Source organism: Anopheles stephensi, chromosome 2 (genome assembly GCF_013141755.1).
Source record: "Anopheles stephensi strain Indian chromosome 2, UCI_ANSTEP_V1.0, whole genome shotgun sequence".
NCBI classification, from domain to species: domain Eukaryota; kingdom Metazoa; phylum Arthropoda; class Insecta; order Diptera; family Culicidae; genus Anopheles; species Anopheles stephensi.
This window is the reverse complement of record NC_050202.1, coordinates 14863185-14881825: the sequence shown is the minus strand read 5'-3', so window position 1 is coordinate 14881825 and position 18641 is coordinate 14863185. Positions and strand designations below refer to the sequence as shown.

At 42.7% G+C, this 18641-nt stretch overlaps 1 protein-coding gene across 6 annotated transcripts; it reads right to left on the bottom strand.

Annotated features, from left to right (window-relative positions):
* Positions 1 to 299: 299 nt before the first annotated feature.
* On the bottom strand, positions 300 to 16591 carry LOC118504195 (fibulin-1). 6 transcript variants are annotated; one of them, XM_036038373.1, is made up of 17 exons: positions 16542 to 16591; positions 14981 to 15299; positions 6268 to 6524; positions 6018 to 6168; positions 5643 to 5805; positions 4927 to 5132; positions 4471 to 4620; positions 3688 to 3790; positions 3457 to 3521; positions 3118 to 3246; positions 2632 to 2772; positions 2266 to 2541; positions 1886 to 2023; positions 1303 to 1812; positions 1085 to 1214; positions 781 to 1017; positions 300 to 684 (listed from the first exon to the last, which is right to left on the bottom strand). In XM_036038373.1, exons 2-17 carry the CDS (start codon positions 15066 to 15068, stop codon positions 522 to 524), a joined length of 2907 nt encoding a protein of 968 aa, XP_035894266.1. In that variant the 5' UTR covers positions 15069 to 15299; positions 16542 to 16591; the 3' UTR covers positions 300 to 521. The 6 variants fall into 6 exon arrangements, with proteins under 6 accessions (XP_035894266.1, XP_035894263.1, XP_035894264.1 ...); XM_036038370.1 differs by having other exon boundaries at positions 16455 to 16588; XM_036038371.1 differs by having other exon boundaries at positions 14981 to 15279; positions 16455 to 16588.
* Positions 16592 to 18641: the final 2050 nt, after the last annotated feature.

The following is an 18641-nucleotide window of genomic DNA, read 5'->3' as shown; positions in this document are numbered from 1 at the left end:
TTACGTCTCTATGTTTTAACCTAATGTAGGTGTTTTATGTAAGAATTGTATTCTTTTTTCAAGGAGGAAGCAAAAGAACAAACGAAGGACGAACATTGAGAAGTCGAGAAAATTAAGAAAAAAAAATTAAGTCGTTTAAATTAGCAATTATGGGCCTAGAAATTTTTCTTCTAGAAATCTTATTACGTATGAAAGATGAAAAAGATATTGTAGATAAGAAAATAAAATAAACCAACTTACTTACAAACTCTTTTATGGATGCATACATAATAAAACTCTTATTCTTTCACTCCACAAAATAAAGGTCAAAAATTTATGGAGAAGTTCAGATTTATTTATTTCATAACCATACTCCTGTACTAAACGCAATCTTTTAGGGATACAAAACGTGTCCTACGCTCGTCCCACAAAGGACACGAAGAAGCACTGGTAGCTGAATGTTAAAGTAAGAATGTAAGATGAAACCACTGCTGGGTTTGGTGCTTGTCACCCGCTCAATCGTAACGCTTGCCGTGCGTGGTTTAATATTCATACGCCGATATCATCAGGAACAGCTTGGCCACATTAGTGCCGTACAGTTCCCCATTCTGGAACACGCTCATGCTCAGCTCCAGCTCAATGTCCTGCGGTCCCTCGATGCTCTTACGCAAATTCAGCTGCGCCTCGTTCGTTCTTTTCTCCAACCTGCAGTTGAAATAGAAAAGAAAATTCATTTCGATTTTCACTATAATGTAGTACAATAAATGTATGAAGTTATATAGGATTTTACACAACCCTTACCCGAAGTAATGAATATCTACTGGTTTCACATGTGGTGCTGCATCGACGGAAACTAGCTTCAGATCAAAATCGATCATTTGGTAATGGGACGGACCGGCCAGCGTGAATAGCCCACGGCCCTCCGGTGGTAGCAGAATGTTGGACACGATCGTTAAGAAGTTGTACGAGTACGAGTGAGGTCGCCGAATGCATTCCATATCACCGGTATTACAGTAACGGCTGATTCGCTCGCAACGGCTATGGAAAAAGAAGTAAAGACGGTTAGAAACATCTTCAGTAATTGATCAACAAGCGATGAACTTACTTTCGACGATCCACATCGTGTCGATAGCCAAAGGGACATTCGATCGTCGTACACCGATAGCTTCCGCCGATGTTGGTGCAAATATCGTGACGTCTATTGCACACATCTCCCACCTGACATTCGTCAATATCTGTATGTTTGAAGTGAGATAAAAAACAATCGTAAATTTAGTTCTAGGATAGTGTTCTTCATAACGAATGTCATTAGAATGTACGCACCTATGCAACTTCGTCCATCCGCTCCCAACTTGTAGCCATGCGGACAACGACAAGCATACGATCCCGGCGTATTCTCGCATATGCCCACACACAAATTAGCCGACTTGTACTCCTCGCACTCATCCACATCGTCACAGGTACGATTGTTGTAGCCTAGCCGATAGCCCGGATGACAGCCGCACCGGTACGACCCCCAGTAGTTCAAACACCTCTGATGACACAGCCCAGGAATTTCCTTGCACTCGTCCACATCCGTGCAGATCATCTCATTGGGTCCATTTTTGAACCCCTCCTTACAATCGCACCGGTACGATCCGATCGTATTAATACAGTTGGAATTTTGCTGACAAGCCTTCGACCCATGCATTGCACACTCGTCAATGTCCTCGCAGCGCTTGTTCCGACCGAGCTTATGCCCCGGTGGACACACGCAAACATACCCTCCCTTCCGATTGCTGCACGTTTGCTCCGGACCACAGACTGCCTCACCGGTAGCACATTCGTCGATATCTGTCGAATAAACCGTATCGTACCGTATCAATACCTCGTCCGAGGTTGGTAGCGATCAGTCACTATATCTCACCTAAACACTCCGTAATGTCATCATTAACACGGTATCCAGCGGGGCAGGATAAAAGATCGCGGCAGCGATACGATCCATTCGTATTGATGCACTGCTGATGCCGATGACAACTAGCACCCCGCGAACATTCATCAATATCTATACAAGGTACCAAAAGCAAAAATGGTGATGATTAAGAGAAACTTTAAAGAATTTCTGCTTATGTACAAGCCAAGAAGAATGATCGGTGTAAAAACTGGAGCAAGTTATCGAGCAATAGCTATTGAATATTCACCATCAACAACATCCGCAGCATGCAAACATGATCAGGTTTTCGTTAAGAAACTATATCTTTAACATTAAACACATCAGAACAAGAAGCCTTGCTGAAGTTTGCTTACCGACACACGCTCCCAAACTGTTCCGCTCGAACCCGATTCCGCACGGTGGTAGATACGGCTGGTACGACGAGTAGCGTGACGTTGGATAGTTGCTGTACCCGGGATTGTACCGTTGGGGCCGTACGGTGGTCGTGGTCGTCGTAGTGCTAGTCGATGTAGACGTACTGGACTGCAAGTAATGTCGGTGCGGAATACGACACCGGAACGAGCCCTTCGTGTTGAAGCATTCGTTCGGTGGCAGACAATTGTGACGTCCGAGAGCACACTCGTCATCATCTAGCGATCATGGGTGAAGGGGGGGGGAAATAGGGAGCGGTTAGTTAGTTTGTGGTCACATCGTAAGCGGACCCCGCCCGGTATGCTTACCATCACAGTGACCCGTTTCGGCGTTGAGAGTGTAACCGGTGCCACAGCTTTGCAGCCGGATGCACGTGTAGGAACCGATCGTATTATCGCAGCGCTGCGTCTCCAGACACTCGTGGGCGTTCACCTGACACTCGTTGATGTCTGACGTGATAGATGAAGATAATTGGGTCAATCACAAGCGAGATTCGATGTCGGAGTGGGAACATTAACTCTGTCTTTCTATTGAGTATTGGAGATTTCGTTTCGTGTTTGATTGGAATTTGGTGATAGACGATGGAAATTATATTAAAAATTAAAGACGAACGGATTTCCATTCACTAAAAACATCCACACCACTTGGAGGATTACAGCGGCTTTAAAAAATCTTTTTAAAACGAACATTGTACCAAATTAAAGCCAGACATCGCTAGTCCGCTTGGGCGCTTTACAACGGCCCAAAGAAACTCATGATGAGCATGATAAAAGTATAAACCCGCATATTCTTACCGACGCACGCGTTCGTAATCGTATCGAGATTGAATCCAATTTTACAATCACACCTGAATCCACCGATCTCGTTCGTGCACACCTGATTACTGTCGCAGGCATTCTTATCGGCGGCACACTCATCAATATCTGCAAAAAACGAACATCCAATGAAAAAAAGGGACGCAAATTTAGCCCGCACGATGATCAGAACATTTCGCACGAACGACAGCGTAACATGAAAGGATGACACGCATTACACAGGATCGCATCAGTCAGAATGATTCCGTACAGACGGGAATCCAATTCCGGGTGTGAACCAGGGATTCCACCCTGGCAAGTTCATATCGGTAGACTTACCCACGCACTGATCATTATGTCGTCGGAAACCGGGTGTACACGCGTCCACCTTTTTCCTCGGCTGACTGTTAAATGGGTGGTTTTGGGGTTGAGAACCGAAGATAAGAAGAGAGAGAAAACCAAACCGAAAACGTTACTACATTGTACTACACACACACACTTATTCCGGGAACGGATAAATGAGCAAGTTTTCCAACTGGAGTTTCCTCCAGTAAAGCAAACGGCACGTACGTTGGATAAATCTTCACCACCGCAATACACTCGTAAGAGCCGTCAATGTTGTCGCAACGGTATCCTTCGTCGCAGGCACCGTCCTCCTCGCACTCGTTGATGTCTGTTGACGTTCAGATGGGCCCCGGACCAGGAATTGATGAGACAAAGTCGAAACATGTTGCGTTAAGATGGGAGCAAAAATCACCAGCGAGAAGAAAAAAAAATTAATTGAATGTATGTAACGCCGGGGTTTTGTTTTCGTTGTTGTATGTACATCTTATATCTATTTCCATTATTAGGTTAGTACACTAGGAATATGTGGTACGTACAGTGATGGGCGAGTAGCTTTCGTTTACTATAATGTACTTATTTTAATTCTTTTGTTTTATATTTTTTGAAAAGATCTTTTTCACTTTATACGTCTTTTGAATACTTTTTTACGCATCTTTTATTTATTTATAGTTCTCTTTTATACATTTATAGCTTAATTGCAGAAGCTCTAATTCAATTTTTATGATATTTTCTATTTCAAGAATCTAGTTTTGTTATGATTTTTTTAAATGTTTTTTAGTATTATGTAGAAATGTTTGTGTTTTTTTTAACTTCCAATAAGTTCTAACATTTTATGCTAAAAAAAGCGTCCACAACTACTGTACGCCCATCACTGTAAAGCGTTTCAGTCACTAAGCCGGATATGATTAAGTAAAAATGAACAAGCCAAGCAGCACGGTGTATTATGCCCGTACGGCAAGCAGCCGCAGCGAGTGGCAATGAATGAATGAATGAAGAAAGCTAGCAAACCTTCGCACACGCCCAAGCTCACGTTGTAAGCAAAGCCCGGTTGACACATGGTGACGGCCTTCGGCAGACAGGAGTAGTTACCACGTCCGTTGAGACAGTGTTCCCTTTCCCGGTCGCAAGCATCGAGCCGCTCTAAGCATTCGTTAACATCTAGGCAAAGTCAGAGAATGAGCACCAGCACGGGGGGGGGGGGGGGAGGGACACAAACAAACAATGGCGGCGGAAGCAAAGCAGCGACTACCATACTTAGCGAGACACAGGGCTGAAACACCACCCCTATGTGTCACTTTGTCACCAGAAACTAATTCAGACATTGGATAAGCTCACCGGGCAAAGATGGTTAAGTGTATGTGTGTTTGTCGGATAATTTTTCTTCGCTCCTTTCCAATGCTCCTTCCGCTAGCGAGCGATAAGCAGTACTTACCGGTATCAGTGCGCCGGAAGTGAAAAACTTACCTTCGCATTTGCCATTCTTCGGCTCGTACCCCGCATCGCAGGCAATGTCCGGAAGCACGATATCCACGCATATGAAGCCGCCGCGCGTATTACGACAAACTTGATTCGCCGGATTGCATGTGGCCTCACCGGTTTCACATTCGTTCACGTCCTCACACTCGTCCGTGTGCTTGTTGTACTTGAGTCCTTTGCCACAGGCGAATGTGCTGGAAAAGCCGGTGATGGTGAAGTGTATGAAACCGAAAAGTTAAAGCAATCTCTCTTAATAAGAATCAAAAAGAACTTGAAATGACTGCTTCCGTTCAAGTGAACGGAGTGTTTCAAGGCTGGACAAAGAAGGCGCAACAAAAATCCAGTGTTGAAGAATATCTAGAAATCAATCAATGCCAATGGTGCAAGTGTTTAGTTGAGAAACTTGAAAGATTGAGTAAATACTGCACTTGAATTGTTTATTGAACGAATAAATGCAGCAATGTTGCAAATGCATTTTGCAGAAGAGCCTTGGAATGAGTTATTGCTACTTACGCCTAAATGTATGCTATATCAAATAAAAATTTATAATTAAAATTCTTGATTTCATCGACTGATGCATAAAGAATCCTAACTTAAAATACCCCAAAAACAATGTATTGCAAGCAAACGGTTTATTGAGGACTTACTTACCCCTTATGTTACGTTACTTATCTTTCTACACTAATTATGCTAACAATACTTACTCCTTCCGCTCGATCGCTTCATTATCCTCGTCCGAAACCGGTGCACAGGTTTTGCTGTCGTCCATCAGCTCGAATCCTGGATGACACTTGCACACATACGCACCGTCCTCCAAGTTCTCGCACACCTGCGAGCAGACTGACGGGAACTGCTCACACAAGCCCACTAGCGTGGTAAGCAAAACCCCAGAACGATAGCCCAGAAAAAAATCGTGCTCGAATGTATTCTTACATTTGAATGAAGAACTAATTTAGCATGCCAAAAAAACACAAATACAAAGCAAAAGCAGCCTGTCCACTACGTCACACCGAAAAGCGCAGCGTTAGGCCTTCCGGAGCTGACCCGTAGCTGAAGCAGGTGTAAGCGAAACAACTCACGCTCATCGTGTCCAACTTTTTTCCTGATTTCGTTCTCGCAGCAATCGTCATAGATTTCGTCCCAGGGACTGCCGAAGGCGAACGGTTCCACCGAGCACTTGTTGGCGCTCGAGCCGACCACCAGCCCTATTTTGCACGCCTCGCAGCAATCCTGCCGTGGGTAAGGAGACCGTACGGGGAAAGGAGTGTGAAATTGGATTACGGTGAGCTTATCTTTGCCAGGAGGTACGATGTGCACGCGTTAGCCTACCGTGTAAAATTCCGACCCGGACTGGTCACCTTTCGGGGAACAGCTGCGACCCTGCCGGGCAGCTATATGACCGGCCTTACACTGGTAAATTTTGTGCTGCTTCGAGCAGCATATTTCGATGGTCGAAAGGCACAGGCCGTGCAGGCCGGCCGGTACCAGCTCCAGCGATTCGTTGTAGCTCGAGCATGTCCGGCTCTGCGATCCCCAAGCCTCGCCCTGCTGGCAGCACAGCGAAAGGATCTGCTCGATCGCAATGGCTGGAAAAAAGGGGACAATAATAAGGTAGGTAATAATAGTAGGTTTATGAAGTTAGCAAAAACGGGGTTTTCAAGGGTGCTTGCCATGGCAGCATAAATTATTTACAGTCTTACTTTCATTGAAATAAATTTAAAATTTTTATTAAATACGGAAAGCGTTTGTTGGGAGAGATCGAATGCTTTTGTTGGTGACTAGTTTTTCCTATCAGTTTGCATGACGAGCTTGCAGCAATTCAACCGTCAAACGCATAAAGAATTAGGTTATAAAACTGTCTTAGGTCATCTTTGACTCTACTGTTTGAGTTTACTTTGTAACATGTTTATTTTTGTTACAGAAAATATATTTTTTATTTCACTTTTTATAAACTGATGCTATAACAACCCTGTATATGCCTACTTTTAAGCGTTCCTCACATGAACGATATCCGCTGGGGTAAATAGATAAATTGGAGGTACCTACAAAAACCAACACAATATTACTAACTTTTCGCGTTGAAATTACATCCACAATAAAACAAACAGTAAATTTAAAGAGTTCATTTGGTAATCTAAAATTGTATTCGAATGATGAGTTCCTGAGCAAATGCTCTGCTCTTCATGGCAAATATTTTACACAGATTTGAAGTCACAATTACACCATCAAAACTTCAAAACCATACAACCAAAAAGCCATTCAATGCATCATCGATACCACCAAAGCAAACCTTCCATCCCAGCGCCATTTTTATTCCTCGTTCAAGAAACATTCAACGTCATCTCCAGTCGACATAAAAACTACCTCATTCCGGATGCTAGTTTGAGAACCATTCTTACGACTTTTGTGCCCCGATATCTTGTATCAACTACAGTCATTCTGTAGCCACGATCAAACGGGGCTCGGTGAGTACCTCCAGTAGCACTGGTGCTTCGCTGAAGGTAATAAAATGTTCGAATCCAATTACGACAAAGTTCTTCGTTAGTTTCGTCGGACCGAATGTGACGAAGAGCGAATGTCACCTTCCCGTTCATCGAGCGCTTCTCCTTGTAATGGCAAGCCGTGAATCAATTTTCTCACCTTCCTTCTTCCACCTTGGTGAACCATTTATGTGGCTTTCGACAATGGTAGATTGCATTGCCGTGCTGCAAAAAGCTGCAAAACCAGTAACCCGGTGCCGTAAATAGTGCAACGAAACCCTGTCTCCGAACCGAAGTGGAGGTGGTGGCCGAGTTTTATGTATCTATTACAAAAATGAGTTTCCCGGTAGCAGAAATTACATTTTTGTTTTCACTAGAAACGATCTGTCCAACATTCCATCGCACAAGGCGATACCGGCGTCCGGAACGGCATTCTTGATTTGCAGCCCGACCCGAGGCTTTCGGAACCCGTACTCTACCGGAGCGAAATGGTTTCCGTTTTCGGAATTTTCACACATCGTACCGGATCGATAGTAATTATAATGGAAATGGCTTCGATCTTGCGATGTTTCTTCCGGCTGCGCCCAGCCTGCTCGCCTGTTGATAATGAAATCGAAGGTAAATAATAGATACCCAGGGCTGGTCGTGCGAGGCATAGGATTATGCAATCGTTGCACGTATGCGAAGTCGAAAGGCGGTTTGCGATTTCCATGCCTTCCAGCCGCACAGGTGGATAGTTGATATCGTTTCAGTTCAAATGAACAAAGTGTCTGTGTGTGTGTTTGTGTGTGTGTGTGCTGGGAAGGGGTGTCATGTGCGTAGGAAGGATGAAATAATACGGACGGTCTTTATTCATGTTACCGAAGTAATCGTTATTACTGTTTACATTTTAACGATATGATGATACTATCTTGGACTTCGTTAGTTTTGTGATCTATGTGCGGAGATGATTACTTCGCAGAAAACTAGGGTTAAGCCAATTTTCATTTCATTGGAGATTGTTTTAACTAAGATGAACCTCAAACGTGCAACTTAAAACTCAGCTTTTTTTTAAATATCTCTCTGTGTTGTTAAATAACTCTTAAATTAGGTTAAAAAAAAACTTAAATTATATTAATTTTAACTAAATCTAACCATTTTTTTAAGTATATTTTATCATGTTGGAGAAACGTGTGACTTAGAACAAGATACATCAATCAATATCTGTTAATGTTCTTCTTCTTTCTTTCTTGGCCTAACGACTTCTTAAGACATGCATGACTTTCTAGCTTACTACACTTAATTAGCCTATGAGGAAACAACCCGAATGAGATTTGAACTCCGATCCTGCAGTGTGAAGACCGGCGCTGCTGTCGCATGTAGCATCGGGTCGCTCTCTGTCCTACCAAAACTTACCAAAAGATGGAGCTAAATTTTGGTGGCACCATCAGCGATCCTGGTAACAAACATTGATTGACCTAGGGGTAAAGTACGGATAGATGATCGTGTCTTTGAAGCTATCCAAAACTTTAACCAATCAAGGATCAAAAGTCAGTTGTTTAATGCCTATCAATCATACTATAGCCTGATGAAACTTTGCCGCTCAAAATACCTATCGCGATGGACGCAGATGAGACTGTTTAAAATATTTACAGTTGCAGTGCTCACATCTGCATGGAATTTATCCAAAACTGAGAAAACATGATAAAGATTCTCAGAAGAATTTTTGATCAATAATTAGGCATCTGTTAGGAATTAGGAGCGGGTTGGCCGGTAAGCAAAATGAGCTTAGCAAAATGAGCAGGGCCCGGTCCGCAGAATAAATGCTGTAGGGGCCACCATCATCTATATAGCCTCGAACCTCGATGGGATTAGATCCACTGCTGGATATTGGATTGACACACAACGGCACCAGACTGAGAACATCTTCTAACCGATCACAATCGCTCTCTCCTGATCACATTTTGCAGAACTAACTCATCGCACTCCTAACACTGGCATTCAAACATGTTGGCCTATGCAAACATCCGAGAGATACTTAACAAAAGTTAAAATTCGATAACAAATAGTAAATTTACCCAAATTAAAGTCATAACTGTTACTGGTACAAGCATTTATTAAATGGAATACCAATTAAACAAAAAAAATTGAACCTTAGAACGAGTGTCAAAATGAAAATACCCTTGCTAACGCTCTTTAAAACATTGAAGAAAACCCATAATGCAATGCTGTAACGGTGATGTTCGATGGGCCTTTCTTAAATTGAAAAATGCATAGTTATTTTTTAATAAATGCCATTATACAACCCCGAGCCAGCGTTATAAATAATACATGATTATTTACGACACATCAGGGAAAGCATTAAAACACAAACACACACACACACAAAACTCGATAAATTGCAGATTAAAAGGTTCCATTATCGCGTCGCCAACCTTGCTCGCCGGGCCGAGGAAACCCTCGGTGGTAAAAGATATTAACGAATTAAATTAAAAAATCAATCGATCCCGAGTTCGATGACGTACAATGCGAAACAAAACAAAAAACAAAAAGGGAACACAAGAATGTGCATCATTCCCGCTGATGCGATCGAACGCTTCTGTGGGCGTAAAACAGATTTAATCTCAACCCTTAAATTAGTGTAGACGACAAAAAGGAAACATCGAACACGCTGAACGCAAAATTGATCCGAAATCGTTTAACAGCGGGTGGTTGCCACCAGCCAGTTCGTTCGTCGGAAAATGCACTTTGTTATGAGCGGTTTTTGTGTGTGTGTGTGTGTGTGTGTGTGTGTGTGTGTGTGTGTGTGTGTGTGTGTGTGTGTGTGTGTGTGTTTGGGATCGGGGTTTTCGGTCTTGGTATTTTGTTTTTCTCTTTTCATTAATGTATCTTTGACAGTTGTTGCATTCGGACAAGCATTCGAGGAGACTTTCATAAAAAATTGCCGTACTTGGGGATACTTTTAAATACTTGGGAAGCTGTTGTGCAGAGCAACCAACGTCGGGCAGTAATTGAAGGATTTTTTCGTAGAATCTCTTGACGATGATCAGTTCAGTATAAAAACTATCATTTTAACAAACTAAACATAGAACAAGAATTGATGTCTAGCTGTGATACCTGAAACCTCACAAAGCGATGGTGGATCGCTTCAGATCAAATCATAAGCATCCGCTAAATGTTAAAGTTATATCCGCTTTCCACGTACTACGATCACATCCTAGTCAGACTACTTTCTACTACTACTACTACTTCTAAGACTACTTTCTTAAGGCTTCGGTTAAGATTTTTTTAGCTTCAACTCTCTGATTCTTGGATCCCCAAAGACCTTGAAAAGACCAGAAAGTCTCTCAACTATTTGCTTTAAAATCAGGCAGTTAAGCCTCTGTTTTCTTCAACTGTTTCTGCTGCATTTAAAGCGCCCAGAGCAAACCTGACAATAAAGCTTCTAATTTAAAAAAATATATTAATTAAAGTTTCTCAAAGGTTTTGACTGCTTTAGATTGATAATGCTGTAACACTTCATCTGCATGTAAAAATCTTGAAACAATACAAGAACTTGGACACTAGGACACATGATCATCGTGTCAATAATATTTAAATCATACATTTTTCTAATGCCCTCCTTTGTCAGCATTGAAAATAGAGTAAACTTCCGGATGATATTTGATACCGGACCATTAGTGTTAGCAACTGACTCCTCTACCACCATGCCACCCGTCCACCCCAACTCAACAGCAGACCGAGTATAATTAACTGTGGTAATCTATATGTGCATGCAGTGATTTGTACCACAAATTCCAAGAATTGTTGCAGGCATAACTATTTATTGTCTGCTGTTTGGCGGGATGTACAACGGATTTCGGTAAAGGAATCCAGCTTCCAGGGCCAATTATTTAATATCGTTTAACACAAACAAACATAATAGAGCTGACAACTTAATTACCACAGTGAGTATCATACTGTTCGGCTCTTTTCAAAGTGTGTTAAATTTTATTCCAAATGCTCATCCACCATCATAAAGTCAATTGACACATCACACCACCCTTACGTACACATAAGCATGGGGTAGAAGAGTATCATAAATAAAAGTAGCAGGAGTAAAAATCCTACTCCAGAGCTCAACATTCATATCAAAAACAGCAATCAGTAGAAATTAATTGCACACAACGGGACCGTGCCGTGTGGGAAACCTTTTTTTTCCCTGTGTAGATTTTCCGGCCACCTCCTCCCCCTCAAAGCCTCCCAGTAGTGGGTAGAATCATTAATAAAGCAAAACATAAAAATCACAATACCCGATCGCACCTTGTCACCCTTGCCTGCCTTCCTCCAAAAGCTCACGCCCGCGGTGCAACTGATAAATGTGTATTATTTTATAAATTAAATCAATTATTTATAGGTCCTGACTCGATTTTCCGGTTATATCTCGAACCAGGTCCCCGAGGGTCCTTAGTCTAGACCACTGGAGTGAGGTGGCAACACAGATGGCGGACACCACCATCCACCAGAAGTTCCTAATTCCGGGTACCGGACTATCATTCGTCACTCAACAGCAGCCGGCACCGAAACTGCACCGAAGTGTAGGGTATGTACTGCGGAAAAATTGTCGCAGTTTTCCGGCCCGGCGACACGGCGTGCTGGCGTGTGCACAGCAAACGACCGTCAAACGTATGCGAATGCGAGCGCGTAAGAACCGTGTGTGTTGGCGTGCGATACTTATGCTTTTACATCGGAAACATGCCACATGCTGTACCAAAAATTAAATTAAACCATCTGCCATTGCTCAAGGAGTCTGTTGCCGACGTGCGGTATGGTAATGGGCTGGGGCAACCTGCACAGCACACACACCCAGGAACGGTTATGTTTTATAGTTAATAAAATTTAACCTTTTAAGCTGCACCTCCCGGTACGTTGGGCTGGCAGCCGGCAGCCCTTTCAGAAGCTCTGTATGTGTGTGTCCTCCTGAAACTCCGAACCCGAAGGAAGTGTTCCGCAACTTCCTCTACCATAACTTCTACTCAAATGCATCCACCCTCTTCCGCATGAAACCCCCCGAAAGGCCCAAGAAAATCTCTGTTACAGCAGCCCAGCTACCGAATGCCGATGGTGATGCTGCAATGAATAATTAAATCCTGCTCATAAATAATTTTGCTGCTGTGTTTTTCAATTACCGATTTCTAAGTCAATAAACGTAACGATATGAAACGATTTCAATTTGTACCGTCCCGTTTCCCGCGTACCGTGCCGTGTGTGTACACACATCGATTTGGAAGCGTTTTGTCAGGCGTGCGACAGCCCTTGGTGCACCTGGTGCACGTGTAGCTACATTAATCACGTACGCGAATGGACAGCCGCTTGAGTTGAGTTGAGTGTAATGGTTCTAGCTAGGAAGAACGTAACGAGTTGAACTGGTAGCTATATTAGTCCAAACATACTCAACTTGTAAATTGCTATACTAAGTATTTTTTTCTAATGAAATCATTTATTGCTTAAATGTTGAAGTTATGCGAAGGAGTAGAAGTTTTCTGTTTACCCATTAGAGAGCAGTTAATGCCATGGCGCTTGCCTCGGGCGATCGTCTACTGGCCGTACTGCCAGCAGAATCTATTTACAGCGACTAGACAAACACGCCTGTCTTACACAGTTACCGATCTCGACAACAGTGGATGATAATGCAACTGGAGAAAGCTAGTGCTTTGCAATCGTCGCCACCACCAACTGCAGTCGCACGTTGCCTGTTTGTGGATGCTGCGATAACGGAACTAATGCGCACACACACACACCCACCGTGTATGTGGATTACTGGTGCAGTGATTATTATATCTTGGAGAAAGGTAAACAGACTGACACCGCACGTTCAACTCGATGGTGGCAGCGCTATAGTGAGAATGGGTGATGCATTTCAGTTAAAGGTTACAATGTGTTATATAGATGTTTTCAAAACACCCTAGCTCTAGGTGATTTTTCTTGCAAATATCTCTTGAAGGAAGGAAGATCAACTAAATCTAAACACCTTATTCAAAGAACAGCTTTCGACAAAACAGTCAATGACAACTTCAAGCTCATTTAGTGTATTTCAAGAAACAACTGTCGCAGATTTCGAATGTCTGCTCTATCCCCGGTGCAAACATGTTGGGCATCATATCAGCCGCTTTACCGACAATCGCTTTCGTACTGGATTCACTTTTTTTCTCTAGTGCTGCATTTGCTTAATATCCGAATGAAGGTACCGAAGGGCCTGTTTACTTCAATCAATTAAAGCAGAGAGATCTTTGGAGGAGACGCATCGAATAGATCAAGACAAGATCAGCCCATTCTAAACCATTGGACAGGCTCGTTAACATTTAGATTTGAGCCATTATTTTTAGATTAAGAAACTAATAACTTCTAGGCCTTTATAGATATTCCCAATATCAGCGATTGGTTTGCATAAAAAATAAATTTCCTTATTGAAATATTGTGCTTCATCAGACCAATACCGATCGGAAATTCAGTCCACAATTTAGGATGGCCTGAAAATGCAAATTGGGGCGGTCCAGTGTCTGAGACGATAACAGCGCCAGTCTTCACACGACAGGACTGTGGTTCAAATCCCATCTTTTTGTACTTTGTTATGGGTAAAATGAAGTCATAGAAAGCCAGAAATGGCCGGCCTGCCAGACCTCTCGAGGTTGTAGTGCAAAGGAAGAAGAAGACAGTCGCAAGCAACTACATGAGCATTAATTTTCATCGACATTAGCTTATCTTTCACGTCTGATCGATCATTTCGCCGACTTATTCTTATCTAAAACATCTTGGTTGCAAGCCACTAAACTTTTAAAGGCAATTTATAGGCTAACGAAATTCATCATCATAGACACACAAGATAAATTACTCAACAACTAGGTAAAAAAAGGGTAAAAGAATACATTAGATAGTTAACGAGCTTGATAGTGCTTGAAACTAATTTACTTATTTTTTTATTATATGTTATGATAAAAAAACTGATAGACAAAGTTTCCCATTGAGTTTTTTTAGACTGGACTGTGTCCTTCACGTTGGGGAAACGATGAGCGAAGAAGACTCGTAACGTTATTAGATTTTAATAATATTATTTGAAACAAGTAGTTTCGTACAGTGACGGACAATATCATAGGACCTAATTTGATTCGAATTTGAGGACTTTTTTTATAAAATTTATGTAAAGAATCAAGAAATCGGTTTTGGGTTCCTTTTTGTCCTTCTCGTGAAAAAAATGCTCCAAACAAATTATACAATGAAATAAGACCATTCAATAAAATTGGAAACTCGAACAATTTTTTGTTATAATTTTGAGCTTCTCCTCTTGCAATGTTTTAAGCTTGTCATTTTTATTAAAAAGTAGATTTTTTTGCAATAAAATTTTTAAACTAAATTGATAAACAAGGTTAAGACGTTAAGGTTCCTTTGCCTAATTTTTGTTTGACTATATCAAGTAGAAATATCGAAAGCAGTAATTAGATAATCGAATGTAAAAGTGATCTTATTATATTGTCCGTCACTGTAAAGCTAAAATAATGCCAATTCTGTGCAAAAGAAATTTCGCTTCGATATAAAATATTACTTACTTTCACCACTTGCAGGATGAAGCATTGCTAGCGTTCCTAAAGCTAGCAGAAACATTCGTTGGCACATTCCAAACCTTTTCCAAATCATTTCGTGACTCGCAGCTTGCGATGGCAATGGTTGACATTCAACCAATAGCTCAAGTCGAATATTCCTCAAAGTTTGTTTAAAAAACTCACTATAAGTCCACTCTTCAAAGCGTGCTTTATCGCACACTACGCTTAAACTTATTCGTTCTCACTGGCGTGTGACGCTTTAAAACACCATCAATCCGCACCGCGCTGCTTACTGACTTCTCGAGCTAAAGGATTCAAAAACAAGCTAAAATAGAAGCAGAAAAGCACACACGCACACACACATCAAGCGAATGTTAAAAAAACGTTGTAGTGAAACATAACAAAAAAAATAAAGCTCAAAACTAGCCCAACGTTCCCACATGTCACAAACTGTCAAAATGGATCGCGTTTTGGGTTTCGCTAACAAAGAGGGTCATTTTTGAGGATTAGCTCTTTCGCTGAGCAGCCACTTTACACCGAGTCACATTTTCGCACACGCACACCACACAAATACACACACACGCGCGCTTTGCGTTTTGAAGCATTTTTGACTATTTGGCAGAGATTTTTCCTCCATGTTGCCTTTTTTGTTCTAATCAATTTGCCACGCCACTATCCATATCGCTAACACCATCACCATCAAGCCCCGGGGGCCTCGATGGGCACAAGATAAGCTTTGGAAAATTGGCTCGTGGCAAATCGATAGAATTCGATTTGACAAATTTTGCCGAAACTGTCCAAAAACCGTGTGATGTGATGTCTCCGCGTCGTCCGCATCAACTCTGAACCGAGCGTTTCCAGCACAATCGATCACCAGCTCTGGCCCGGGCATGGTTTCCGGACCGCACTACTAACCTAACACGGACGGCACGTTGTATCGCGTGGTGCTGGACGTTGGTGTGCACTTTGGTGGTTTTTTCTGGAACACATCCTTTCCACAAACGAGGTCCACCCGTCCTTAACACCGGCACCGTCTTACAAAGAGCTGGTACGACCGAGTGTACCTCTATTAGTGCATTTATTTTGCATTTTTCCGGTCAAGGTTGACGGTACATCACGCCACCACACTTGCACTTGCTGCTGACACCCGTCCTCCTGCAAATCCTTTCTTTTGTGCAACAATTTTTCTACACCTTGGCCTCATACGTGTGTGTCTGTGGCTGGTTGCGTGTCAGTCACACCGTAAGCTGCAGGAACTGGGGCCCTGCACTGCCACGACTGCAGAGTAATAGATTTATCGCTTTCCTGAAAGCTTCACCGGTCACTTTAAGTGGTTTTTGAAGCACTCAAACACTCTCACTCTGCAGCAGTCTCGAAGAAGCTTGCCTGTTACAGGGCTCTAGCCATCGATCTTTTTCCCGAGGTTACATCAAAGTCCGTGCACCAGTTTAAGCCGGGGTAATTGATTTAGATAGTTCACCTTTGCAGCACGAGCACCCAACACTTTGGCTTGGCAGCTCTTAATTTGTACTCGGTGCTTAAGTACGAAACTGTACGCACAACTCACACCGCACGACTGCTGTGCATCACGGTCCGAAGGAAACTGCAGCCTGGGCTCGCGGCCAGGCTCGACTGCTCAATATATAGAAGGGATGTTTGCATTATGATAATGATACCCGGGTCTGCAACGGACACGCTTACCCCGGACCGACCCGTACCATCCCCCCCGGTAACGAATCCCACCGAACAACACACACGCTTGATGTTTGTGAAGTTAAACAAACTGTAAAGGTCAAAGCTGACAGCAAACACGGGACGGGTCCCGGGTGAATGCATATGCCCAAGCGTCTCCCATTTTGATGCTGTGGGTCGCTTGCTTTTTTGACGCATTTCGTCCAGAAGCAGGCAAGCAGCGATCTACCTAACCCTTTGGTGGCGTCTTAAAGGTTCTGCCAAGGGAATTGAAGATCGCTGTTCGAGTCTGGCTGAAAGGTTGGAAATGGCGCTTAGATTAGGTAAATCAGTTGCTTACGAGATGGATCTAGAACATTCGATGCCGATTGGTGGACCAACGGTTGCGTCTGGTATGTAAAATCAGTGGCCAGTGGCATCGGAAAGGTGAATGCATATTACATTTTTCTCCGCCCGGTGGAGTCTTCGACAGGAGACCCTACACTAGCATAGGACCAATGTTCTCTTGAAGCTAGTTTAAATAGAAGTATATTAAGTTGAATATTCCGATGCTAACTTAACTACTTCCATTGCCCCAAGGTTACATTAATAGTCTAACATTAATAGTCAATAGCTATAGTACATTGCAACGTATTAATATCGCAAAAAGCGCCGTCTATGAGAAAATTTCTTCACCATCTTTAAATTTACTTATATACAAAAGCAATTAAATTCACAGCGACTGTCATTTAGAGCCATATTCTTTCGAAAGATTTAGTTTTAAATGCCGTATCAATAACTATTGGGGCGGTCCCGGGGGCCTAGTGGTAGAGGTGCTACAGCCGGACCTAGCATCTAACGCTTTCTGAGCGATTACACCTCTAGCAAGGACAGATTATCCGTCTATCAGTAAACTGCTAATTCCATAACATGACAAGCAACATCTTTTCCTGGGCCCCTAATGTACGACGCCTTAGCCACGAAAAGCATTGATGTGCTAGTTTCCCCGACCTAACGACCTGTGTTGGAATTTAAGGATTGGAAGATCCAACCTCAGATATTCTCAAGCTACTAAGAACACTTTAAACCATCAGATGAGCCACCAGAAGTCTCAAGACCCCCAAGTTGAACTAGGATCCTAATTGTGCAACAATTCGTAAATTCGCACAGTTTCTTCAAGGATCGAACGAGATGCTAATGTCTCTTGCTAATCCACCTTGATAGTGTGTATAAATAGCAATAAATAAAAAACTCAGGATAATGTTTCTTCTATTAATTATATTTTAAATTATATCACTACGGTGCATGAACTTACTAAACAAACTTTTATAGGAGCTGTTCTTACTAGAAAAAATATGAAAAAATTAAAACAAACACCATACGAAACATTTTTAACCCATTGATAATGTAATTTATATTTCCTCGGGTCAATTTCACAACCTTTGCATCGTCTTGCAGCAACGAGATCGCAAGAAAGATCTGGAAAACACACCTGGCAATGGTCACAAAACGCACTAAACGCTGATAGCAGCCATTGAATTTAAACGATAGCCGCCTTCCCGGCTTTCTCCCTCCCTCCTTCCCATCTCACATATGTGGCACAACATTGCGCACCATTCTTTTGCCTACCAATTTCGCACAAATCCTGCTACCCCAGCGACACCACCCAACCATCGGGCCGAATGAATATTTAATGCGAGCGATTCGGGGCACCATTAGACGGGGGCACGGGAACCACAAGAAATAGCCCGAAGAAAACGCACGTCTCGCGGTCAAACGCATCCGGCTGTGTGAAGAATCCTTGCGTTCTCTTGGCAACGCGCGGACACACACACACGCTCAAGCACACCGCAAGCTGGCGGGCAGATGATCAAATATTTATTTGCCGTCGAAAAGCAAACGGAGCTCCACGGTACACCCGGAGCTCACTAACGCGCAATCGTGTGGCCATCGCATGAAGGAAAGCGAATTGCGGTGGGCAAGCGGAAAGAAACAA